At 39.3% G+C, this 26,947-nt stretch overlaps 1 protein-coding gene and 1 non-coding gene across 5 annotated transcripts in view; both read left to right on the top strand.

The window, feature by feature from the left end:
* The window catches only part of LOC106160886 (eukaryotic translation initiation factor 4 gamma 3-like), a 53,426-nt gene that overhangs the window by 24,202 nt on the left and 2,277 nt on the right, over positions 1-26,947 (top strand). For 3 of the 4 annotated variants that reach the window (XM_086995817.1, XM_086995820.1, XM_086995819.1), the window contains 21 exons: positions 203-450; positions 935-1,565; positions 13,068-13,168; positions 13,919-14,492; positions 15,062-15,195; positions 15,993-16,103; positions 16,688-16,867; positions 17,280-17,417; positions 17,597-17,656; positions 18,163-18,321; positions 18,614-18,693; positions 19,040-19,196; positions 19,664-19,768; positions 20,458-20,629; positions 21,209-21,303; positions 21,998-22,320; positions 22,547-22,757; positions 23,055-23,227; positions 23,483-23,705; positions 25,312-25,551; positions 26,834-26,915. In XM_086995817.1, the coding sequence (XP_086851943.1) occupies positions 203-450; positions 935-1,565; positions 13,068-13,168; positions 13,919-14,492; positions 15,062-15,195; positions 15,993-16,103; positions 16,688-16,867; positions 17,280-17,417; positions 17,597-17,656; positions 18,163-18,321; positions 18,614-18,693; positions 19,040-19,196; positions 19,664-19,768; positions 20,458-20,629; positions 21,209-21,303; positions 21,998-22,320; positions 22,547-22,757; positions 23,055-23,227; positions 23,483-23,705; positions 25,312-25,551; positions 26,834-26,915 (4,197 nt within the window). The remainder of the gene's footprint in view (positions 1-202; positions 451-934; positions 1,566-13,067; positions 13,169-13,918; positions 14,493-15,061; positions 15,196-15,992; positions 16,104-16,687; positions 16,868-17,279; positions 17,418-17,596; positions 17,657-18,162; positions 18,322-18,613; positions 18,694-19,039; positions 19,197-19,663; positions 19,769-20,457; positions 20,630-21,208; positions 21,304-21,997; positions 22,321-22,546; positions 22,758-23,054; positions 23,228-23,482; positions 23,706-25,311; positions 25,552-26,833; positions 26,916-26,947) is intronic. The other variant, XM_086995818.1, reaches the window with a different exon arrangement.
* Positions 17,067-17,145, top strand: LOC112042360 (small nucleolar RNA R38). Its single transcript, XR_002886495.1, has one exon. It is a non-coding gene; the product is annotated as a small nucleolar RNA R38 (small nucleolar RNA).

The raw sequence follows: 26,947 nt of genomic DNA, 5'->3' as shown, positions 1-26,947 counted from the left end.
TAGCTGAGTTAGTCTTTGATCCTTGACCATCTTTAACAATGAGTGCAGCTGATCTGTTTGCCTGTCACCCAAAATATCACAGGAATCACCAGCAAAAACTTTGTAATCATAAAATATGTGTTTAACTTCATAAAACTAAATGAAGCATGTTTTACTGTAAATTAGGTCTCTTATCAGTTCCCTGTATATACTTCTATTCCAGTGTATTACCCTCCCTCCAACCCCCAACAGATGACACTACAGCAACCAGCGCGGCCGCCCTCTCAACCCTCAGCCGCCATGACTCCGCAGCAAACGTATCAGAAGCGGGAGAAGAGGATCATCCAGATCGTGAACCCGAACACGGGCAAGGACATCACGGAGGACATCACACACATCAGCGGCGCTCAGAAGTCTGGCACACCTCCGCTGTCTGACAGCTCTAGTGCCAGGGACACACCAACTAGTTCAGTAAGTTCAGAAGTTTCTGAATTATGAGTCTTTTTACTGGACATGTACTATTCAGAAAGAAAATTTAATTGTTTCTGTGCTTGGTGCCAAATAGCAGCACTAGCAAAGACAATTCCAAAAATTGGACTATGAAGTGACCCAGGAAATGGGCCCATCTTGTTATGTTTGAACAGAGAGACTTGGTTTTAGATTATGCCCTGTTATAGCAAGGTCTTTGAAAAATTAACGTTGAAAAAAATATGCAGGCTGTCTCTTTTGTGTACACTTTTCCTCCAAAATGAGATGATCATGTAGGCATGAGAAGTGGAAACCAGTCAAATGATGAGATAATTTCAGACTTTCGTTCTTCTGAATTTTCAGTGGAGACTATGTTCTATCTCTGATTGACTGATTTTTTCATCCAAATAAAATGAGGGGGGAGCAGGGGGGAAACATTTAAAAGTCATCAGAATTTATTTAATATTTTTCCCATAATTCCTTCCAGAGTACACCGCCTCCAGCAGGCCTCAATCAGAACGAGATTGCAGCCCAGTTTGCGGCACAGGTGGCCGCCACGTTAAAGCCCGGCATGCAGCACCCTGTTCCCAGGCACCCAGACCACGTTGGCATGGCAACGGCAGAACCAGAGGACCCTACCAAACAAGAGGACGCAGTGCAGCAGCCCACGGTGGCCACCACCACCACCACCAGCGAAGGTGGAACAAACCCAGAGGAAGATGACACACTCCAAGAGAAGGACGTGCCTCAGGAGACCACAACGTCTCCACAGCAGGTCACAGTCCCCACTGCAGCTAGCTCAGACGTCAAAGACACTAAGGAGGTGGCTGCTGCTCAAAGAGCCAGTGAGGTTAAGACGGCGGAAGTCTCTGTGTCTAGCGCCACAGAGGTTGATGTGCCATTGAGCACAGAAAGGACTAGTGCCCCTGTAGAGGGCGATGAAAGGACTAGAGATAGTAGTGCGGTTAGTGGTGAAAGCACAGTTGATGGTGCTGCCCCAAGTAAAGGTGCACCTGCTGCAGCACCAGCCGTGAAAAGGGAAGAAATTGCATCTGTTGTCAAGGAACCAGTAACTGCTGTCCAAGAGACTCCAGTACCAGCAGTTGTTCCGGATGAAGGTTGGTACATTTTATAATGTGTGCGCATCTGCATTTATTATGTTGTGTTCTGGCATGTTTTACATATTTCAGCTTGCGGTTTTTAAGTCTTATCATTTTATACCTCTACTGAAAGAAAAAAAAATGAAATTGATTATGCTCGGTTTTCCAAAATATTTTTAAAGGTTTTACTAACATGACTGTGTTGGGAAATGAAATTAATCACAATAAAAAAAATAAATGACACATTCCTTATTTGAACAGATAGATTGGGAAGAGTTTCTTGGTACCCATATATGTGCTGCCACCTTTAAAACAAATTTTAATATCTTTTTCAATCTTTACTTGGTACTGTTGATGAAGATGTGGTGTTTCAATATTTGTATTGTTACTGATGATGATGGTATGAATATTTAACAGGATTCTTGACAGTTGAAAAAGTTTGTTTTATTTTTATAATTTTGTGGAATAATGTACAGAAACATGTAGATAAGTGTTTGTTTGGTCATTACTGGCAAACAGTTGATTTTACATTAAATGATTGTCATTCTGAGTCAGTGTGGAAGTACTCATGGTTTTAGTCCCATTCCATCTCAACATTCACTGTATCATGGTGGAATGTTTTTCTCACTTTTGTGAGTTTCCATTCTCTGGCCAAATGTGTCAGTTATAATTCAATTCAGGGATATAAAGTGGGAAAAGCAGATTTTGATACAATCCACCTGGACTATTGAGTCAGACTTAAGACAGTTCTGTTGGTGCACTTGTTTGGAATATTTTATTAATGGTCGTTGTTGATTTTCTGTTGAAATTGTAAAGTGATATGACTCATGTTCATGGATAGGCATTAACTTAGGCTTCGTTCACATGCAATGTCTATTTTCTAAATTCTATTTTCTATTTGCGGTATGTCTTATGATCACGGTCTGTGCCCTGAATATCCCGCCGCGTAATTACTGGCAGCGCGAGCCAGTTACTTATAGTAACATAGTAACTGGCTCGCGCTGCCAGTAATTACGCCGCGGAATATACAGGCCACAGACCGTGATCATAAGACATACCGCAAATAGAAAATAGAATTTAGAAAATAGACATTGCATCCGTGATCATAAGACATACCGCAAATAGAAAATACAATTTAGAAAATAGACATTGCATGTGAACGAAGCCTTAGTTGATGTGTTCAGATTTCCCATAGGTTCTATGCACCACTGACGGGGGACATAAGTGGAATTGTTTGAGCCAACAATAGATAAATTTGGTTGTTCAACCTGTTGGGACTCTAAAAACGTGGTGTGTCATGTGGCTAATGCATTAGCTAGTTAAGAAATATATTGCTCAAGAAGTGGCCTGTCTGGGACCCATTTTACTAAAGAATGTATGTCCCAAAATTGGCCTAAGTATGCCTTTATCACTGTTAGACTTATTGTTGTAATGATAAAAGATGAAACCAACACCTGGTTTTCTATGGCCAAAAATTACATAAAAACCTTGTCAGCATTATTCAGCTATTTCTTTTAAGCCGGTTCATTTATCAAGTGAGCTAGTCTCCATAGTTCAAAAAATTAAAAAAAGAAAGGTTCTCATTACTTCGCTTATAACCTCAGCCTGTGGCACATATGGAAATGTTGGAGCTGAAATGTTACAAGCGAGCGGTGCACGTAGATTTCAGTCTATGACCTACTTTTTCACAAGACCAGTTCTCTCCATATTGCTTCCATGCGTGACAGATTGCATGCCTGGGTCGCCTGACTGCCAGGGCCCCAGTGAAGAAAGAGAGGCACCTGTTCTCTGTGGAATACATTATTCATATATACTACATCTGTGGTATGCAGTGATGATGATGATGACCAGGTATTAGTTAGTATGGTAGGACAGCTGTGTGCTCTGTGTAGGAACACCTGATTCTGGCCGTAAGACACCTGTTATGTCCAGTCCCCCATACCAGCTGACCTGTGTCCACACATACCTGGCTTTGCTGACCTGAGACTATCAAGTGGCTTGACTGACCCCACCCTGTTGTTGTCTCTGACCGGCGGTCAATCTGACTTTCCACTGGTGGCGGGAGAACTTCATTTAGGAGACAGTGTCCCGTGTGTGACCAACCTGCTGTCTCTCAGTGCCACATGGGCAGGGTTCTCTCTGAGGATTAATATTCTCTCCAAGGACGCAGTATCATAGATCACAGAGGCACTAGAGGATAGTGGACATTGCTGTGACACACTGACCTACTGAGTTGTATAACAGGCTGGAAGGATTCCATGTGTGACCACAGGTGACTGCCTTGCCATATGGACACATATTACACCCTCAGTTTTGAGAGTACTACTCCAAGGTGACTGGAAAGCTGCAGATACAGGAGCCTTAGTGACAGCAGTTTATTTGCCACTGCAGCTTGGAGGAAAGGACACTGCACATGTGGCTGCTGCAAACCTCTTAGTTTATTGTACCACCAGCGTTAGCGCTGGCGGTACACATGGTTTTAGTCCCGTCCGGATCGTTCCGCCGGCTCCGCCGGCTCCTGCGGCTCCGCCGGCTCCGCCGGCTCCGCCGGATGGCTACCGTTACCGCTTCTCCTCCTAGACGGTAAGGGCCCCTGTACCCATCTCTTGGATTTAGGTCACCTATAATCTCAACTTGTTCCACGTAAAATTTGGGCTTTGTCAGTTTTGGGGTCTAGGTGTGGCACTCATTACAATGCACCCTTGTCTAAAAATGGCAAAATTAAATGCTAATTATCTACCCTACGGAAGGAATTATGGGAAAAATTTCTACAGACGGCTTTCCAAAAGTCATATGTGTAGATTTCAAATATGCCCTTGGATTTGACCTTTGACCTTTATTTCAAGGTCAAACGGGCCAAAATTTTCAAAAAAATGAATTTTTTTACGAAAAAATAATTATTTGCCCTGTTATTCAGACACCACACAGACTTAACCAATAACATTATTGGAAAGTGTTACCCTTCAGGTCATCTTTCATCTCCGTGAATTTGGGGTCAATCGGTGCATTTTCACGGGAGTAGCGGCCATAAGATACCGAAACTGAAAACTGTCTCTAATTCGGGAACCGTTATTGCTAGAGACCCATTCTTTTTTGCATTTTGTAGAGCATGTAAAGCCCAACACTGGAGGTGGTCTCGGTTTTTTTGTATTCCATACGGTTTTCGAGTTACACTGTATCAAAAAGTACATATTGGTGGTGAAAGCAAAATGTGCAGTACGGTAATGGATAATAAATTTTGAACTCCGGAAAAATAAAACATAAGGCTTGGCAAAGCAGACAACTTGTGGTCAAAAATGACATTATTTCATAAAATTTGAACATCTGGAACTTCAGAGCACCTCCCATTTCAAGAATTTTGACCAAAATGACCTTTTCTTTATTTTAATTAATTTTTTCTGTACGAAATTTATGGCACATTATGGTAACTCCAAAATTATAACATTTAGTCCCTTATATCTCCAAAACTGGCAGAGATAGGTCCATAGTTACTATTGAAGTTGATTAGGAAGTCATATACTGGCAATCTAAATGTGACCTTAAAATTGACCTTTGACCTACTTTTCACCATGAACTGAACTTTGCAAATTTTGCTTCCCCTTTATCTCCAAAACTGGCAGAGATAGGTCCATATTTACTATTGAAGTTGAATAGGAAGTCATATACTGGCAATCTAAATGTGACCTCAAAATTGACCTTTGACCTACTTTTCACCATGAACTGAACTTTGCAAATTTTGGTTTCCTTTTATCTCCAAAACTGGCAGAGATAGGTCCATAGTTACTATTGAACTTGAATAGGAAGTCATATACTGGCAATCTAAATGTGACCTTGAAATTGACCTTTGACCTACTTTTCACCATGAAGTGAACTTTGCAAATTTTGGTTCCCTTTTATCTCCAAAACTGGCAGAGATAGGTCCATAGTTACTATTGAAGTTGAATAGGAAGTCATATACTGGCAATCTAAATGTGACCTTGAAATTGACCTTTGACCTACTTTTCACCATGAAGTGAACTTTGCAAATTTTGCTTCCCTTTTATCTCCAAAACTGGCAGAGATAGGTCCATAGTTACTATTGAAGTTGAATAGGAAGTCATATACTGGCAATCTAAATGTGACCCTGAAATTGACCTTTGACCTACTTTTCACCATGAACTGAACTATGCAAATTTTGCTTCCCTTTTATCAACAAATCTGGCAGAGATAGGTCCATAGTTGCTATTGAACATGAATAGGAAGTCATATACTGGCAATCTAAATGTGACCTTGAAATTGACCTTTGACCTACTTTTCACCATGAAGTGAACTTTGCAAATTTTGGTTCCCTTTTATCAACAAAACTGGCAGAGATAGGTCCATAGTTGCTATTGAACATGAATAGGAAGTCATATACTGGCAATCTAAATGTGACCTTGAAATTGACCTTTGACCTACTTTTCACCATGAAGTGAACTTTGCAAATTTTGGTTCCCTTTTATCTCCAAAACTGGCAGAGATAGGTCCATAGTTACTATTGAACTTGAATAGGAAGTCATATATTGGCAATCTAAATGTGACCTTGAAATTGACCTTTGACCTACTTTTCACCATGAACTGAACTTTGCAAATTTTGCTTCCCTTTTATCTCCAAAGTTACGCTGTATCAAAAAGTACATATTGGTGGTGAAAGCAAAATGTGCAGTACGGTAATGGATAATAAATTTTGAACTCCGGAAAAATAAAACATAAGGCTTGGCAAAGCAGACAACTTGTGGTCAAAAATGACATTATTTCATCAAATTTGAACATCTGGAACTTCAGAGCACCCCCATTTCAAGAATTTTGACCAAAATGACCTTTTCTTTATTTTAATTAATTTCTTCTGTAGGAAATTTATGGCACATTATGGTAACTCCAAAATTATAACATTTAGTCCCTTATATCTCCAAAACTGGCAGAGATAGGTCCATAGTTACTATTGAAGTTGAATAGGAAGTCATATACTGGCAATCTTACTGTGACCTTGAAATTGACCTTTGACCTACTTTTCACCATGAACTGAACTTTGCAAATTTTGCTTCCCTTTTATCTCCAAAACTGGCAGAGATAGGTCCATAGTTACTATTGAACTTGAATAGGAAGTCATATATTGGCAATCTAAATGTGACCTTGAAATTGACCTTTGACCTACTTTTCACCATGAAGTGAACTTTGCAAATTTTGGTTCCCTTTTATCTCCAAATCTGGCAGAGATAGATCCATAGTTACTATTGAAGTTGAATAAGAATTCATATACTGGCAATTTACTGTGACCTTGAAATTGACCTTTGACCTACCTTACGATGAACTTAACTTTGATTGTACCATTTTTAGTCATATATGTTTTTTGCATATTTTGAAAATTCTTGTTGATTGCATTTTTACAGCTTGTCAAGCACAAGACTGGTGGCTATGTCCCTTATTTTGTGTATGTGGGGGTTTATACGAATGCGCTTGCTCCAGCTGGTGGTACAATATTCGGAGGCGGTATCGCCTCTCTGATCCTCTAGTTGAGTAGGAGCTCAGACACAATCCTCTCAGTATTACCAAGACTTACAAGGTGACATTGGCCTAGTATAGTGTGTTGTTGACCTACAGTGTGGTGTTGACCTACAGTGCAGTGTTGACTAACAGTGATCTCCTTACAGCGTGGCCCAGCTGCTATGCCTGCCACATGGAGTACTGGAGTAGGAGCAGGTCAGTAGGAGCAGAGCAGCTCTCTCACAACTCAAGTAGGTCACGGTGTTTGGCATGTTGACCTTGACACATGTTGACCTTATCCCATATGTTGACCTTTTGGTTCTGTTTTAGTAGATTCCCCAGGTGATAAGTTTTGGATATTACCATATGGCTTTTAGTGAGGTGTGTAATGCACCCATGTGTCCGTTGACCTAATGTGAGATCTTGACTTTCTGTTTGATATTGTCCTTTCGTAGAATATTGACCTTGAGAGGAATATTTCTTAAATAATGGTGTGGAATTCCGAGGAATTTTGTCATATTGGATCATTGGGCTATTCTTTAAGGGCTAGAAAATAAACTGAATAATTTCTGAAATTTCCTTTTCAACTGCTGACCTTAGAATGGTAGTAGTCTGTGCTGTTCATACGGAATTAAGAGGTTAATATAATCTGCTTTACTTGACGGTCATTGAACAAGGCAGCAATTGTTTTATAACATGTCATTTAGTATACAGAATGGAGAGTATAGCCAGTATAATAGAATCTATATCCAGACTGACAAACTCGTGATAACATCTCCATTAAGCAGGATCAACCTTCGTGATGGGATATTTATGAAGCATATTGCTTTTCACAAGCGATTACAGGCTGTTAACAGAGAGTGAAGCATGTCATGTAATACAACCAGGATAAACTGTAATGTGCTTTATCTCTGTGTGGAAGGAAATTAGGCATTTATGAGATTTAAGTAGACAAGGACATGCAGTGTTACTGAGTTACAGGGATTGAAGCATGTAGTGTAATAATGACAAGATAGAGCGTAATCTGTGTCACAGAGAAAAGTAGGGTATTAACTGTATTTGACTGACGATTACTAGGTTAAGCGGAAGAATGATTGAGATGTACAGTGTAACCGAGTTAGTAACCAGAATAAATTATAATGGTTTCCATGTCCATCATGTTGAACTGAGTCAGCTGATACAATTCTCATATGTTCTATCCTTCATAGACAAGGCAGGTGAGAGAGTGTGGACACAAATTGTTTGGGGGGAGAGGCTACTGGTAAATTTAAACTCTCCTACAGGTGTAATTAAAACTGTTCCCCAGGTATTTTTCTCTCTGGCGGTGGTTCTGCCGAGGTGCCCCAGGGGAGGAAGGGCACTTCCACAGCACCTGTTCACATAGGAAGCTGGTCATTAGATAATTCAATTTCCCCCCTCGGGTGCCCCCAACTGATATTGTAGGAGCATTGCCTGGAAGTAGGTATGCTTCCATATATGAAAAGTGGAACAGGTGAAAATCTCACGCCTTTTTCCTCTTTCTCTATCTCTAACAATATTCTATTCACTAGAGAAGAAAACATTTGGAAGAAAGAGTGAGTGAGGAGAACCATTTTGTGAAGTCGTGTTGTATGGGAAATAAAATGAGATGTTAAATATTTTCCGTGACTGATCCAGACATGATTCTGACTGTATAATCCAAGCAAGATGACATTTGAGGTGTTGTTATGTTAGGGTGAGAGGATGGATGCGCCTGCTGATTAATTAGCCATTTTCAACACATGCCGTCCCCACCTGCGACTGTAAACTGGGGCCAAGTGCATTATCACAGGGCCCCGGGCCATGGATGACTAACACATCCATCCAGATCTACCATGTTGTCTGTCTGAACTGCTGGCAGTGGTGCCCTGTGATGTGGATTGTGTAACACAGCTCTATGGCTGTAGAGAGCTCTCTCTTGCCCTAAATAGAGATCAGAGAGTGTCAGGCTAAAAATATGCTGGGTTTGGAGATAGCAGTGCAGCAACTCGGCAGCCTACACCTACTGTAGCCTCTCTGGTTCTCTTTCTCTGCACCTATACTTAATGTAACCAGGGAGTCTTGTGTATAGAAGAGGTGGAGGTATGTACTAATTCTGGGCAGGACGTATTGCCCCAGCCCAGGGACTGAGGGGGACGGCCACCACCAAGACCACCACAACCAGTGTGATTTTCCCATGACATGGTTCCACAGCCCATGTCTGTGTGGTATCGAGTTTGGGAGCTGTCTGGCAGTGTGTTAACAACATCTACATTGCAGCTACTGTGTTTGTGCTGGACTCCAGTGAAGGAGGATTAAGTTACGGAAATGAATCGTGGCAAGAGGAAAAGCAAAAGCAAGGGTACGTGAGGACAGGCTTAGAAGGTTTATTCCAGCGTGTTTTATTTTTTTTCTTTTTCCATGTTAAGTTTTTCTCCTTGTGGTTCTTGGTGATTCAAAGCCCTTGAAGAGATGGAGAAGATGAGAAGGGAGAGGTAGCGGAAAACCACAGGTAACTGATGGAAATACCTTGCAAGGAATGTAAGAAGAAAGGTATTGAAAGGCTTTGTAGCAGGCTTTATACTAGGGCTTGAACTCAGGAGGATTGTTTTGAACCTGAAGTGAAAGGAAAAAAGAGGTTCTTTATGCTGTAGAAAATAAGTGTTTTTTTCTCCCAGAGAAAATGGGTCAACAGGTCTGTTTACTGAAACCATATGTGATTACAGATACTTAAAGACTCATGGCTGAGTGGGGAGTATTTTGGTTTTACTAATATGTGAAGTATACCCAAAAAATGTGTCTATGGACTCGTTATGTCAAGATGTCTATATCAGCTTGTGTCAGCTGAAGTTTGCCAAGGAAAAGGAAGAAGAGAGGTAAAATAGGTGCCAAGTGTGTCATTAGCCGACTAAAAAAAAGGAGGAATCTGATGATTTACAACTTGGATCATGTAATTTGTTGATTATGTCAAAGGAAGGAATACAAAAGGAAATGAAGAGTTGTTTTTAGTGTGTATTCCAGTTATTACAGATGGAACTGCTTTCTGTGTGGGAGTATACTCAGAGGAAATTTGAGGGGGGGGGGGGGGAATCATTGGTCAACCCTTTGGTCAAAGTGGCTGTATGGAGATGACCTCAAAGATTATTTCTGGACTCTAACTGAATGTTTTGCTATCATAGGCTAGCTGCTGGAAAATAGATTAAAAAATGCCAAGAAATTTAGGTGGAAGCTCTCAGGTGATGAGGTGCCCCAAGAGATGCCGACAGGACTCTGGAAGTTCTACTGCTCCTAAGTTCTCCACAGAAACTGTTTGTGTTTTTCACTGGTTTTGATAAGGGCCTATAGTCATAACATCCTGTTATATAGGTGTTTTTTAACCTTGATCTTGATAAAGTGGGGTATGTTAAAACTGGAGCAGACCAGACTGATATTGAAGGATAAACAAAATGTTTGCTCTGTTATTAATTCACTCATGGTAAATCATGGCTGCAGATGTGGATTTTCCAAAATTTTTAAAATTTATTAAACCCTTAGACGTGAATTAAAACCAAAATGGGGAAGGGGGGGTCAGATTATGTTTAATAATATCCAAGATGGCTGCAATTTTCTGTCTCATCGAGACATGGTGATGACAGATGTAGGTTATCTCAAGATAAGAAACGAAAAGGGAGATATTTTGTCTAATCAACTGGCCGTGTGATGTTTATGGCAATGTTTAACCAACATTTTCTGTTTGAAATTGCATAACATTTGATAATAAAAATGTATCACATTTTAACTGCAACCCAAAATAACATTATACAGAACTATTCTATTCATTTTTTTTTTTTTTTTTTTTTTTTTTTTTTTTTTTTTTTTTTTTTTTTTTTTAGAATTTTTTAAAGAAAAAAATTGTTCCTGGATATGTAGTTTATTGTGACATTGTGACATTGGCTGTTATTGAGAATGTGTTGTATATTGTTCCAGCACATGTAAACAAGTAGGTACCAGTATATGTGAGTAATACCTGTGGTGAAGATAGTGAACAAAGGTATTCAGATGACACTTAAATACACAGAGCTAGAGAGATAAGGAAAACTGACCGACTGGGTTATCTATCCTGTGTGTATTGTTATGGGAGAACAGGTATAGAAAGCATGCAAATGAAATGTGATGAGTGTAGGGATAGGTGATATAAGGAAAATATGTGGAGGAGAATGTATATAATGATGAAAAGAAATTCTTTTACTGTGACTTGTAAATAGCCTAATATTCTAGTCATATCAGCACAGAAAATTACTGTAGGAAAAAATAAGAAAAAAAATCAGTGGTGTTGGAAATTGAGGTTTGTAGATAGGCTACAGGATTCTTTTCATTGTAGAGGCAGTAAAGAAAGTTAACCTGCTTTTCAGGCCAAATTAGACCTGTGGTTGTATCTTGGGTCAAAACTTATGTGACAGTTGTCTTATGTTATTGGTCCACGATATTGGAGATGCAGTCCAGGATTTTGATTACCAGTGGTCAGTTTACCTTGACCAGCAATATGTGAAGTTGCCCTCTCTCTTCACAGCAAAGAGTACTGCTTTGATACAATTAGATAAAAGATGGAAGGGGGAAACAGGTGAACCAGTGCTTGATATTTGGTATAAAGGTCACCTCTTGATGTCTTATATAAATGTAAGGTGAATATTGAGCACTATGTGGAATATTCATCAAGACCCACAGTGTGCCAAGCCTGGGCATTCACTTCCCATTAAGAAGCATTAAGGTACAATTAGGCAGATAATACTGCAGATAGCACTTAAGTTTAGCATATATCTGTTCAGTGCTGGTATGTCACACACCAAGGTAAGATGTGCTGCTTTATTAGTCTATTAAGTTTTTGGGCTAAGTAAGCTTTTAGACTGCTGAAATAAGATAGACGACTAAGGAAAGTTATCTGTGTGATATTGGTTGTAGTTTCCCTTTTTTAATTTTATTTTTAATGCTTGGTTCAATAAGTACATCTGTCATACCTAAATCGGCTACGTTTCCCACAGAGAGAGAGTTTAGTCAGCTAAGTCTTCGTAGGCTGATATTTAAGCCCCCAAAACTGGCTTTAGACTTGGTTAACTGGGTCTTGGGATACATCAGAGAGAGTTTAGTCAGCTAAGTCTTCGTCGGCTGATATTTAAGCCCCCAAAACTGGCTTTAGACTTGGTTAACTGGGTCTTGGGATACATCAGAGAGAGTTTAGTCAGCTAAGTCTTCGTCGGCTGATATTTAAGCCCCCAAAACTGGCTTTAGACTTGGTTAACTGGGTCTTGGGATACATCAGAGAGAGTTTAGTCAGCTAAGTCTTCGTCGGCTGAGATTTAAGCCCCCAAAAACTGGCTTTAGACTTGGTTAACTGGGTCTTGGGATACATCAGCATATGGTTTCTCTTCTCTTTGTAGAATGAACAGCTTTTTGAGGTTCCATGCAAAAAGTAATGGATGGTATTTTCATTAGAGATATCTGTGTTATGATCTTAAGTGCCTGTCTCATGAAAGGATGGAAGTATTCCTATTAGTATTGGAATTTTGAATACCTGTTTAAAACGTACTCTAGGTGAGAAGTTATATGAAGTCATCTTGTACTCCTATGAAGGCTTTATTATTCTTTTTAACAGTTTTATATTTTAAGGAGTGTTTTCATTTTAGGTATTTAATACTTTTTCTTTCACCAGCATGAGGTTGCGTAATTTGCTGTAAAAGAAGTCACATGTAGCATTACTTTTACTTTGCCACAGGAAGATGAGATATCTTAAGAATATGTACGTGAAGTGAAAAAGAAAGATTCTTTTAGCACAAGTATTTGGAATACTTTTTCAAGTACCTCTTAGGATTTGGTTTTTGTTTACTTATTGCAGTGCACGTTTTCGTTTTCACAAAGACTTCCTATGCAGTCATCAAGAAATAAATAAGTACTATATTATGATGTAGGTATCTGTAGATACCCTTTCCTTTATGAACATAAATCATAAATATTGTACAGTGATACATGAACATTATCCATTTCTAGGCCGGAAGGCGTCCCTGACCAGGAAGCAGAAGCAGCCAGAGCCGAGCCAGAAGGCAGAAGACAGGCCAGGAACTGACCTGGACACCTCTGACATGGATCAGGTAGGGATGGGGCTTGTCTTGGGGGACAGTGGCAACCTCTACTGAGAAAGAGACTTTCTGTCGGTGAACATTGTTTGGTTAACTTTACTTTAGAAATATGTTTGTGCAGTCGTTTTAAAGGAATTTGACTTTTAGCCAGCCAGACTATCTTGTATGAAGTTGTTACTGATATGAAATGATATTAGGCTTTCATATAAAATAATTGCACCTGAAAAGCTTCTCAATGCTGTATCACCTCAGTGTTAACGAAATTCCAGACTTGGAACTCCTTATTTAGTCTTCTATGCCCCTATCACATACTTAATACAAGTGAAGAAATTTGAAACTGTCATGAGGAAAACCACAAAAATCCCATGGAGATTAGATCACTCTGTTTGTATTTAGTTTGTGAGCCAAAAACACCAGTTGTCCCTACAATCGTGGTAATATCGCCAGGAAGTTGTTATGTTACAGATTTTTGTAGAAAGTGGATAAAATAGCAAATCTTCAGTTGGATATTTCCTTGGAGATTGTACATATTACTGTGTTAATAGATACAATTTGTTTGTTCCCATTAAAGAAGATAGTCGATGAAAAGAGATTCCTGTCTCAGATTTCATCAAAAAAATAGTCATCCACATTATTAAACATGTCAGTCTTTTGGTTAGGTAAATGGTAGAACATAATAGAATTTTCCCTTGAAACATCATTCAACATGTCTGCCTTTTCCCAGCATGCACCAGTCAACATGTCTTCTCCCCTGTGTTTCAGGCCTCCACTTCCCAGCAATCCTCAGCTGACCATGACAACTCCAGTAGTACTCCAGTAGTCAACAATATAGACAAACAACCACCACCCCCAGGGGAACAGAAGGGAGAACACAAGTCCAGACCAGAAACTAAACAGGGTCCTCCTCTGTCGGGGATTAGTTTACCCGCAGAAATGGTCAAAACTGACTCCAGTGCATCACAAGGTCTTCAAGGTCTCAGTTTACCCGCAGAAATGGTGCGAACGACGACGACGACGACGGCGGTGGCAGATCAGCCTACAAAAGGGCTGTCTGGCCTCCAACTTCCTGCAGAAATGATGCGGTCGTCAGAATCGACTAAAGAAGTCGCAAATGTGGAGCCCGAGGAAAAAGGAGACTCTGTAAAAAGCAATGCAAAAGCGGATGATAAAGGTGACCCAGCCTCGGTGAGGCAGGTGGAAATTGAGGTGGTTGAGAAAGACAATGAAAATAATGTGGCGGAGGAAAACCAGAAAAACAGTGCCAAAACATTGGAGAGTCAACAGAAAGGGGATCAGGCTCCTCCCACTCCAGAGCTCAAATATGAATATAAAGAAGGTAGGCGGTATATATGGGTATATGGGGTTCAGTGCAGACATTTACAGAATTTTTTTATAGAATTTTTGGCACTTGTGGGAATGGCGATTTACTCTGGTACTCTGACAACTGGAATCACCTTGGAGACGAACCATGTGGTCTTAAAACAAAGAATTTGATGCAATTATTTGAGCATCGATTACGGAAAGTACTTGCAGTATTCAAAGTGATGTAATTGATTATATTTCACAAAGCAGTCTTGCCAGTATTTCTAAGAAAAAATGAGCATTCATTCATTAAAAAAGGGAGTTTTTATTATATCTTAAAGTTTCATCCAGTGTCTGAAGAATTATGATTAAACTGGAAAATACAAGATATTGAAAGCAAGGTGTTTGGAATGAAGTTATTTAATATTACAGCTTAATATCGAAATAGTATTACCTCCAGTGTTTCTCTGACTAAATATACTAAGGTGTTTAGAGTTTGTGAATTATTGTCAGTTACTTAACACATTCTCGAGAAATAATTGTGGAGATGAGTTCCTCTATATATTGATGACGATTGAAGATTGGCTTGTCTTGTATTTTCAGACCAGTGGAGCCCTCTGAACCCAGAAGGGAAGAAGGAATACGACAGGGAGTTTTTGCTGCAGATGCAGTTTTCTAGTGACTCCCTGACAAAGCCAGAAGGCCTCCCAAAACTCCCTGATGTGATATTAGAACGGGTAAGTTTAGGCCGCATTCAGAATTGTGGGCTAACTTGTCCATTGGACAAATATGGCCGTGCACTAAAAAGCTTGATGTCTAATCTGCTACTAGACACTAAGTGGATTCCTCCTGCGGGGAAGTATTCAAATGGGTCAGCCATATTTGACCCTCGGACTAGTCAGTCCACTGTTCTAAGTGCAGCCCTAGAATATGTGGTACACAAGTGAATAATAATGGGGAAATTTTAAAAAAAAATTATATCATTTCCAGTTTTAAACATTGGGACAATGGGTGATCAATAAGTGTCATGCAAAAGAGTAACTCAACTTCCCAGTTATTTTTATCTTAAAGTTTCTAAAAATAGAAGAAATGGGGTTCACCAAAAACTCTTTGTGTGTGAAGCTAACAAAAGCGTGTCAGGGATTTTCATCTACAGTTTTATTTCTGTCACATATTTATAGTCACAATCCTCTTCAATAAGTCATCTTGTATTTCACCAAGATATTGACGTCATAACTGATTGTATAAGCACTTTTTTACATAAAGAACAGCTTTGTGTATAAGGAAGCCTGTCCGATGTAACATGATGCAAATACTTTTATAATCCTAATCCAATATTAATATCTGTGACCTTTCTACAGAAGCCATGCCATTGGAATGACTCTTTGTGTGTGTATATATATATTTATATGATGTGAATTGTGTATGATGTATTTCCAGCCTCACAGTTGCCCAGTGAAGGGAAGTCACACTGTGTGTGTTAACATACATGGTGTGAATTGTGAGTAACCTGTGTATTATGTTATATTTTCAGCCTCACAGTCGCCCAATGAAGGGAAACTTGTACTCCGGTGCTCACAGTGGAGGGGTGGACTTCACCCCCGGGTTCGTCAAGTCTGCCGTCTCTCCCAGGGGTCCTGGAGGGGTGAGTTGGTCTAGAAATGTACCCTGGATATTCAGGGTGCTTTTTTTCATTCTTTTTTTTTTTTTTTTTTTTTTTTTTTATCTTGTTTTTGCTGCTTGAGATGGGGTTTGATTATAAGATTTGTAGCCTTTTATGGAAGCTGATGATGAGAAAAAGTTATCCCTGTCAGAACAACAGGTGTTGAAACGTGAATTCCTCGTTTATGAAGCTTCTTAAAAAATTAGCATGTTAGCTGCTTTCTTACAACCTCGTTAACCAGTGTAGAGAGAGGGCTTTTGAGTGAATAAGAATTTTTTTTGCTTAGATTTGGGGAAATCTGTTGATTGTTGAAAGTTTCCCTTAATGATCTTAGTTCATGATTTAGTCTACACGATGTGTGTTTTGCCAACTATATGTTGGTAAGTCCCCAGCATCCTATTTAAAAGGAAAAACTAAATGAATAATAGTTCTGACTCTTGCTAAAATGGTGGGAACAGAATTGTTAAAATGTCTTACAGAGATTTTTTTAAAAAATCTACTTGGGAAGGGGGGTCACTTATACAATTCACATCTGCATTTCTTATTTCCCTGCTTTTTCATTTTAGCCAATGGGTGGAGGTGGTGGGAGCGGCGGACGTCGCAGCCAGCAGAAGCCGCAAAAGGAGATTAAGATAATCCGCAGTGTGCAGATCAGTCAAGAGGCTCAGCTCAAACCCACCGAGAATGCTTGGAAACCTGCCAAAAAGGATAATAACAAAGAGAAAGATGAGGAGGCCAAGACAGAGGTTAGTCATTCGTCTTAAAAATATTTTTATGGAGGACAGAGAGGAAAAAGTAGGAAAAGCCAAAGATAAGTCAGTTAAACAAAAATAGTATGAGTAAGGGCAAATGAAGGTGTTTCAAATGGATTGTATCATCTTTGCTCTGTGACTTCCAAAGTGTGTTCTCATTGTATTGTAGAGATACCTTACTTAATGAGAAATTTGAAGCTGATGATGAGAAAAAGTTATCCCTGTCAGAACAACAGGTGTTGAAACATGAATTCCTCGTTTATGAAGCTTCGTGTAATAAAATGTTAGGATGTTGATTTGAATGTCACCCATTTAGAATCTTCTCCCCTCAATTGCTGTATCACACTTTTAACAACCATGCAAAACCTTGGGTCTCCAATACTTATCATAAAATTATTCTTTGCAGGACTTACTGAGGCGTGTACGAGGTATTCTTAACAAGTTAACGCCCCAGAAGTTTGCTGTGTTGATGGAGCAGATCCTGCAGCTCCCCATTGACTCTGAACCCAAACTCAAGGGTCTCATTGACCTAATATATGAAAAGGTAAGATATTTAAACCCTGAACTATTTTTCTTCTTCAGGAGGATATTTTTAAGATAGAGAATCTAATTGTTTGTTAAAATTTTGATCAGAGCCCAAATATCACGTTTTCATGGCATATGATATGATATGGAGGAAGTAAAGAAAGCAGGTGTTCTGATTTCTACTTTGATATATTTCAGGCTGTGGATGAGCCCAACTTCAGCGTTGCCTATGCAAACATGTGTAAACATTTGGCCAGGGTGAGTATAAAGAGTGCATGAGAAAATAAGAGATAAAAAAGGGACAATGTGTGTGTGTGCGTTTGTCTGTGTGCATAGTGTGTATGCATGACAAAGAGAGAGAGAAGAAAATGAGACAGCATTTGTGTGTGTGTGTGAGTATGTTGACTGTTTTCTTAAAGAATTCTAACTGTCACTGGTTTTGGTCATATTTCTTATATTTTATAGAAATAAGGGAAAAAATTTATTTCATTTGTAGAAATGTATTGAAGCTGATGATGAGAAAAAGTTATCCCTGTCAGAACAACAGGTGTTGAAACGTGAATTCCTCGTTTATGAAGCTTCTTATGATCAAATTTCCATTCTTTGTTCCCACATAATTAAAGATCATTTCGAATTATTTCCTTTAAGATAGAGTTACTGAAAATTGGTATAGATTTTCTTGGAATCGAGAGCCAAGTTACTAGAAAAAGTGGTATAGAATTTCTTGGAATTGAGGGTTTTATAACCTCTCTGTGTACTTTCAGCTCAAGGTGCCAGACGAGGCAGGTACAGGAAGAGAGGTGAACTTTAGGAAATTATTGCTCAACAAGTGCCAGAGAGAATTCGAGCAGAATAATGAAGATGAGACGGAGAATGAGACAGAGAAGCAAAAGAAGCTTAAAGAACTCGAAGAGGCTGATACGGTAAAAGACATCTCAAAATATTAATTTTCTTTTGAATTAACCTCTTAGAGGAGTTATTGGTGAAAATACTCCTTTAAAACTGATTAAGATTGATCTTTTTCATCTATTCAATGATCTTTTTCATCTATTCAAGAAACTATATTCAGGCAAATTAACTTCATTGGATTTTAATACAATTAAGATAGTAAAATCTGTATTTTCATTCTTTAAAAACATGTCATTTGACTTTTTCAGGAGGAGAAGTAAAATCTGTATTTTCATTCTTTAAAAACATGTCATTTGACTTTTTCAGGAGGAGAAGAAAAAACTAATCCAGATGCAGATAGATGAAAAAGAGATGAAGGCTAGGAGGCGGTCCCTGGGAAATATTAAGTAGGTTATCCATAAAATTTGCACTATGTGTAGTTCTAGTTGAAAAGGTCCATTGCCGTTCACCAGTGCCCCCCACCCCTCCACTCACTCACTCTCTCACATGCACACAAACTCGCGCGCGCGCGCACACACACACACACACACACACACCTAATGTATGAAGGAGTGGCTATATATATATCATTGTCTTCAGCTTTTGATGACATATATTGCATGAGCCCTGATGGCAGATACATACAGAATAAAAATTGTATAAATAATTCATGGACGTATAATGGATTGTAATGTTAAAAATCCATAGAGAAAAAAATGACTGTTCACTCAACCTTTGCCATCTTTGTTTCAGATTTATCGGTGAATTATTCAAGCTAGAGATGCTCACAGAGGCAATTATGCACAACTGTCTATTTAAGCTGCTGAAGGCGGGTGACGAGGAGTCTATAGAATGTTTATGTAGACTAATGAGTACCGTAGGCAAACTAATAGATCACCCCAAGGCAAAGGTGAGGCTGGCGGGAGTTGGCTCTGCTGATTTCAATGACTATTTAACCTTCTTTTGGAGGATATCCAGCTCAAAAAGACTTATAATTTTAGGAGGTTGTAGAATTTTGTTTTAACAGTAAAGTGTTAAACATTGGTAGAGTTTATGGGGTTCTTTATCAGTTATGTCTCTGCTGTTTTGGGTGAGAGTTGGATGAAGAGAACTTGAGATTTTGGAAGGGTGCAGCATTTTTGTAGTTAAGTTTTTGTTGAATGTATTTGGGGAGAGAGTTTTTTCGTAATCAGCTTTCTCCTCTTTAATCTTCGTTACAGTGTGTAAGGCTATCAATAAATTCACATTTTGTCAAAATCAGTAGTTCGAATCAGAATACATTAATGAATTAAAAGATGAAATGAATGAGTGAATTAAAAAGTACGGACATGGAATCAGCAAGTTACTATATTTTATCTCTTACTTCGCTGATTACAGCCCAAAGTTGACCAGTATTTCAACCGTATGAACCAAATAGTCCAGCAGAGGAAAACTTCCTCCAGGGTGCGCTTCATGCTCCAAGATGTGATAGATCTGAGGCAGGTCAGTGGTCTAAAGTTACTGAAAACCTTCAGTCAGAACTTGGTTGATTTTGTATATTTTTCTTTAAATATCTCTCTTCAGTTGCTTGCGTCTGTAAAGGTAATGGAAAAGTGATTGGTTTTACTATTGTGTTTTCTTAAATTGTTCAAATGCATGTTCATTGGACGTAACATATTAAGTCACCTTGTGCACTTCAAATTTTACTAGTATCATAACCATAATGATTAAGTGTAATTACATGGCAGTAAGAAATGTGAAATAGGTTAAAAGTCAGTTAACCCATTTCAAAGGAGACCAAGTATTTTTAACTGTGAGACAAGACATATGGTCTGTGCAACAAAGTGCCTTGGTCACCTGACTGGCTTGTCCATACTTGAGTAATTTGTCTGGAACCCACATTGCCAATAGAAACATCAAAACACAATAAACAATGAAAATCAGTGTAGAATAAAAACCAATTTAGTACAGGAAATTAAGTTTTACATAGGAAAATGATACTTAAAAGGAGGACATACGACAAAAATGTGGTACATGGTACATATACTATTATGTAAGTGAAAAAATATATATCAGCATATATATTTACATATAGAAGAAGGTGTATGAGTGAGTGTGGGAGAAAATGTATATTACTACACATATCTTGTGAATGTCAATAAATAAAACGTTTTCCTCTCACACTCTTCCAGAGCAACTGGGTTCCAAGGAGAGACGAGACCAACCCCAAGACCATCGACCAGATTCACAAAGAGGCTGAGAAAGAGGCCGCAGAGAAGGCCCTATTACGGGACCTGGCACCTCAGCAGCACCAGATGGGTCAACAGGGTCGCCCGCGCGGTCGTGAGAGAGGAGACAGAGGAGGTCAGTGCACCGGTTCTGTTTAGACTGGAGTATTATGGACTGATACCTCAGTGTCCTAACTTGCATGAATCAGCAGCCAGGTTGAAATTAGAATTGTTGGGTGATATTTTTTCTCCTTGGGCACATGTGGTTAACAGTGTCACAAAACATGTAAAATTTATGAGTTTGTATTTGGAGTGTTGCTGATGTGTATTGTTGTTGTTTCTGCCCCCCATTTTGAAGAGGTTGGAATGAAATTTTCCAGGGAAAGGAACAAAATTGAAAAATTGAACCTTTTTTTTTTTCCTGCAAGTTCTGAATCAAACATGTTTCACATTCAAGTGAAAGCCTTATGTGAACAAATCAACAGAGAAGTGCAATTTCTTTTTGATCCAGATCTGATGCCCCACTTGCATGAATCACTAACAAGATAAGATTTTATAAAATATTATCTTTTCCATGGCAAAGTCCTCACGTCATGTATACTTCCCATAAATGTAAATCTTGTTAAGTCTCATTTGACAATAAGCTTCACACAACTTGATAAATTTATATGTTTGTATTTGGGAGTTTTGCTGATGTGAATAGTTGTGTTTCCAGGCAACCAGCCCCAGCGTCAGGACGAGAGCGGCTGGAGTACAGTGGGCAGTGCTAAGGCCAGCAGGATTGACCCATCCAAGATGAAGATCTCTAAGGTACTCACGCATCGGCAGGCACACGCATGCAAGCATACCCATGTTTTCTCTCATACACATGCAAGCAGACTGCATGGTCTGTAGAAAAGGCCCATCCAAAATGAAGGTTTCTGGACTGTTAAGGATTTACCTGGAACTGCTTGGGACAAAAGTTTTGTGTCTGAAAGTCAAGACCAATTTTAAGGCTTATTCTGATTTTTGACCCCACACCCTCAGTTTTGGCTTTCAGCAAGTCACCATGGGTTATAACTTGGGTGTTATCACTCTTCAAACTTGCGTACATTATCACCAGTGCGGTCTGTACCACGGATATACTGTGATCTTCACACAGTTGTCACATATGGTCCCCATACACGCACAGTGCTGAAATGATTTACGAGTCCTATTTAACAAATAATAATAATAATAATAATGATAATAATAATAAGTTGGAGAGAGGAAATGAAGCACTAGGGGCAGTATTCTCGTATATCTCAGAATGCCAGTGTTGACAAATCCCTGTTGATGTCAGAGAACCTAAAAATGCCTTGGTTATTTTATGAAAACAATATTGTGCACTTATATGTTTAAATAGAAGTCTTTTTAAAAAGAAGACCTTATATGTGTATAACATGATAAAATGATCAATCTCTATAGAAGTTCACTGTAAAACTTCTTTATTCGCAATGTACAACTTTTAAATCGCATTTTCCAGCAACCAGTAGATGACAATATCCAATTAGGTCCAGGTGGACGGCCAGGGTTCGGCAGCTGGGGAAGGGGAAGCAGCGGAGGTGGGGCGGGGGCCAAGGCATCCCAGGAGAACGAGCGTCCTTCCACCCCGAGCAACAGATACGCCGCTCTCTCCGGGTCCACGGATGGTCTGGATCAAAGAGGGTTGGGAAGAGGTGCCGCTCGAGGTCTGGCGGCGCGTGACGCCAAGGGACGCGGGCAGATGATGCGGCCTGGTCGTCACATGGGGAGAATGTCACGGGAAGAAGAGAAGGAAAGTAGAGAGGGTGCTCTCAATGCTGCTAGGTAAGAAGTCCTGCTGTGCTGAAGTAATCAGAGTGAAATTTATTCACCTATTAGATATTTTTTGGAGAAAGGAAAGAATCGGAATTGACAATGGATCTTTTTATTTTTGCAAACTTTTGAAAAAAATTTCACATAAGTGTTAGGGTCTTCCTTGAACAAACCAAAAGGTCATTTTTTCCAATAAAACCAAACTATAACTCGCATTTCTCCCTGGTTATTGTTACAGACATCTTGCCAGACCAGCCTCAAGGGACAGTAGCTTGGAGGGCAGTAGTCGCGGCAACAGCCGAGAAAACAGTAAAACCAGGATGACGGAGTCCCGTCCTTCACCTGTAGAGAAAGCCCCGTCACCTCTGGCCCAGGAGTTATCCAAGGCTGACATGGAGAGGAAAACTAAAGCCATAATTGATGAATTCCTGCATCTACAGGACATAAAGGTAAGGGCAGAATGGGGTTGGGGGGGAGGGGGATTGAAATATGACCAGTGGTTGATCTTGATGAAAGGTACTGGTATTTTTACAGGATATTTATGTAGACCTTAGTAAGAGTGTTGTGTATTTGAGAAAAAAATATTGAGTATGAAGTTTGTGTACATATTTAAGAAAAGAAAAGAAGTCATTGTTAAGTAAAAAAAAATACAAGGGGGGGAAATTAGCAAAAGTTTGTTTGCAATAATCAATTCTGTATACAGAAAATGAATGGTTTTTACAATGATTTCTTTTTTCTCCTTCTAGGAGGCCATATTATGTGTGTCAGAACTGAACTCACCAGGAATGATGCATCATTTCGTGTCCACCGCCCTGAATCACGTGCTAGAACGATCAGTGCAGGCGCGGCGGCACACGGGCCACTTACTGCACGACCTAGTCAAGCAAAAGTACCTCACCGTAGATGCTTATCTTAAAGGGTAAGTCTTGCCTCTTTCTATTTCTATCTTTTGCTTGCTCTAGAAAAAATAACATAAATTGAAAGGAAATAATAAATAGAAGAAATGGATTTAAAAAGGATGTTTGCTCAGTTAGATGACTTGCAATCTTATTAAACGAAATATTGTCCATTAATTTTTCTTCTATTCTTTACAATGAAGTTTGAAAGTTGAAAAATGTGTAAGAAAAATACTTCTTCTTTACTGAGAAAAGAAAATTTTCTATTACCCTATCAGGCTCAAAGAAATCCTAGAATTTGCCGAGGACATGGAGATCGATATTCCAAAGATCTGGGACTACCTTGGGGAGCTCATAGGGCCCATGGTACAAGATGGCAGCATACCCCTCAGCTTCCTACGCGACGCCTGCGAACTTCTCGTTGTGAGCAACAAGGCCGGCACGCTGATCGCTGCCGTGCTCCACGACGCGAGTCATAGATTGGTGAGTTCGGATACTCAGGTATACTAGGACGGGGTTTGTGATTTCTCTCTATGTTCTGGCTGCAAACGCCCCTCGCTGCACTAAGATGCTTCGCCTGCTGAAGCTGGGGAGGTAGCATAGGGACGAACTGTTGTCCAATCCCAGTTTTAATAAAAAGCAAAAAATTTCACTGGAAATGCCTGCTCCCCACCCTTAAAATCAAAATTGGTGAACTTTTCAAACATGGTCTGATAAATTTGGTTTTTGACAAATAGTGTTTTGAAGGACTATTTCTAGATAATCCTCACTATTGTTCAAACTCTAGCTTGGGTTCTGACTATATGCCAAGTTGTCCATGCCATAACTGCATTGAACACCTGTTTTACAAGTAGATCTTATTCTGATAAATTGGTCTTGTCTTGGTTTGCTCATGCTGACCCCTATAACTGTGCTGCCTCCTTTGTCTAGCAACGTATGTATTACTTTTGTATATTTATTTAGTATTTTGTAGTGATTGTAGTCTTATGAAGCTTGATGAAAAAATGACATAGGCCATTTGATGTTGATTTGAATATGTAATGAAAATCTGTTTTGCATGGTTTTGATACTGATAGTTAACTTGTGGAATTTTTATCTAAGATATCTGTATTGGATGAAGTCAATGTAAAAAGTCAAAAAATGTGTTGTGCATGTTTTGTGTTTGGATTTATCTGTGGATTTTACCTTTGAACTTTTACTGATAGATGTAAAAGGTAATATCCTCCCCCAAAAAACTTTTTAAAGATTGTTCTATGACCTTTTTCTAAATAAAAATTTATTTTAAAAATGTAGATATGTGGAATATGATGCATGTCAAGAAGCATGTTTTGGCAAAAAACTGATGTTGCTGTCTTGAAAACGAATGATTTACGAGTAATTACCACATATTGAAGTAACTGCACTCAGTGCATGATATGTTTGTTTTATAAAGAAAGAAAATTTGTGTCAGTGCCATGGTGTCAGCTTTTTGTGTTAAAATATTAGTGTAAAATATGGTGCATGTGGATTTTTGTAAGTTTGTTTTAGCTGAGACAGTAAGATTGATGTATGTTACATTTTGAAATTTCTAACTTAGTAAAACTATATTTTATCTTTATTTTTTTATTTATTTATTTTTTATTTATTTATTTATTTATTTATATATTTTTAGAATTCATTAGAAATAATTCAAAAGTGGCTTTGATAATTTTGCAAGAGCTTGGCACAGCCTAATCACTAGTTAATTTCATTGTGACAACTTTAAGACTCTGCAGTAGCCAACCAAGACATTTCCTAAATTCTTGCAGGATGAATGGAATTAAACCAATAGGGCATCTCGATTCTGTATTTTAGTTACTGCTGATTCTTCTAGTTACTTGACTCTGTGTGAGGCCTATTCTTGAAAGTTGGCAACTTGTAAATTTTCCATAGTTCTTTTGGGCCTTGCAAAAGTTAAGTTTCAGGGGGAAAAAAAGGAGAGTTACATAATGAAACTTGTTGCGTACATTTCTAGAACAGGCCCCTTGCTTCATGTTGTAATTAACTGTAATTAACTCTAATTGAAATTTTTATGTAAACTTTTGAATGAAGTGTTGCTTTAACAAAGTCCACATTTTAACCCCAACAGGGTCACATCAGGATAGGCGAACTGTGGGCCGCGTCTGGTCTGGCGTGGACGGATTTCCTGGCCAAGGGATGCGACGTGGAGGCATTTGTGAAGAAGCACAAACTGGAGTTCCTGACGAGTCCCGAGGTCCAGTCGCCCAAGCCAGAGAAACCACTCACAGTGGAGCAGCTCCGCGAAGGGCTCAGCGAGATCTTGCTGAAACGCCAAGCTGAAAATGATGATGTTATTGATTGGATTGAGGTAGGAGCAACTCCAGCGCCATCTATTTATGCTTCTTAGTTTGTTGTATGATAGATGGATATTGAAGAATTACTTTGTCAGGCCTTCCCAACTACCAGACTCGGCACCTACGGGTCCAGTATAAACCGGTTTATCAGACCACACTACCCGTTTTCAAGGTGTGTGTCAGATCGCATTACAGAGTATCAGCCACCACACCGATTTTGCCTGGTGCGCGATGTGATAGCAATGATCCTAAGCGGGGTTGGAAAGTAGTGCATCTCATCTAGATTCATGCGCTGCTGCAATTTTCTCTGTTTATGCTCAAATCTGACAGTACCGCAATTTTTAACATAAAATTTAGGTTCGGACATAGCCATTGATGTTTTGTAAATAAGAACTTGCAAACTTATATATTAATTTAGAAAAGTATACCTAATTTTGATAGCAGAAGCATATTCTGTCGGGGGTTAAATATTTTTGTGACTACCGGGATGGACGAGATTGAGGGCAGGGGTAATCCTAGAGAGGGGTGAGAAACGTCCATTGTTCTCGTCAGCGAGGCTGTCCTTTTTCAGGGTTTGTACGCACGGACAGAAAACTTAAGTATTGTGGGAACGTTACTAATGAAGCCACTGGTAGTACTAGTAGATATCAGCCTGTAGTCTTGAACAAGCGCCTCGATGACGAGTGAACAGTTGTCAAAAACAAAAGACCCAGGTGTGGTAGTTCAACTACTGTTGATGCGTGCCGCAACGACCAAACCTAATTGCTCTTCAAGGTCACAAAACAATAACCGGTACTGACGGCTAGGCTCGTCTTAATCATATAAGTAGCCCGTTTCCACCCCCTGATTGAGGGAGTCGTCTGTTGTATTCATGTGACTCCTACTTGACAAAAACGAGGCGCGATACCCGGCTGACAGGTAGGCTTACAGAATTTGTGATAGGGTATGATACTCTTTTATGCGATCTGACACACACGTTGAAAACGGGTAGTGTGGTCAGATATACCGGTTTATTCTGGACCCGTAGGTGCCGAGTCTGGTAGTTGGGAAGGCCTGTTTGTGTAAAGATGGATGTTGTTCTTTATATTTGATTAAGATTTTTTTCTCATTCGGCTGTTATTCTCAAAATGAAGTGTTTTGAGGATATCAGGGCAAAGGATTTCATATAGATGGCACTGCAGTATGTGAGGTGTATTATCCCCAGTGGAACCTAGATGACAGCTGCTTTTTCTTACTCAATTAGATTTGCAACTAGACTCCGTGAAAGTTGATGGAAAGTGTATTTGTATTTTTCAGGCCAAAGTCCCAGAGTCAGAAACCAAGAACCCCCAGTTTATCCGAGTGTTAATGACAGCAGTCTGCCAAAGTGCAATACAAGGTAAGGCAGCCGCGGGCATTTCTCCTTCAACA

The sequence above is a fragment of the Lingula anatina genome, chromosome 9 (genome assembly GCF_051362555.1).
Source record: "Lingula anatina isolate TDL-2025a chromosome 9, LinAna3.0, whole genome shotgun sequence".
Taxonomy (NCBI): domain Eukaryota; kingdom Metazoa; phylum Brachiopoda; class Lingulata; order Lingulida; family Lingulidae; genus Lingula; species Lingula anatina.
Note: the sequence above shows the minus strand (reverse complement) of the source record. Positions and strands in the feature narration are given on the sequence as shown.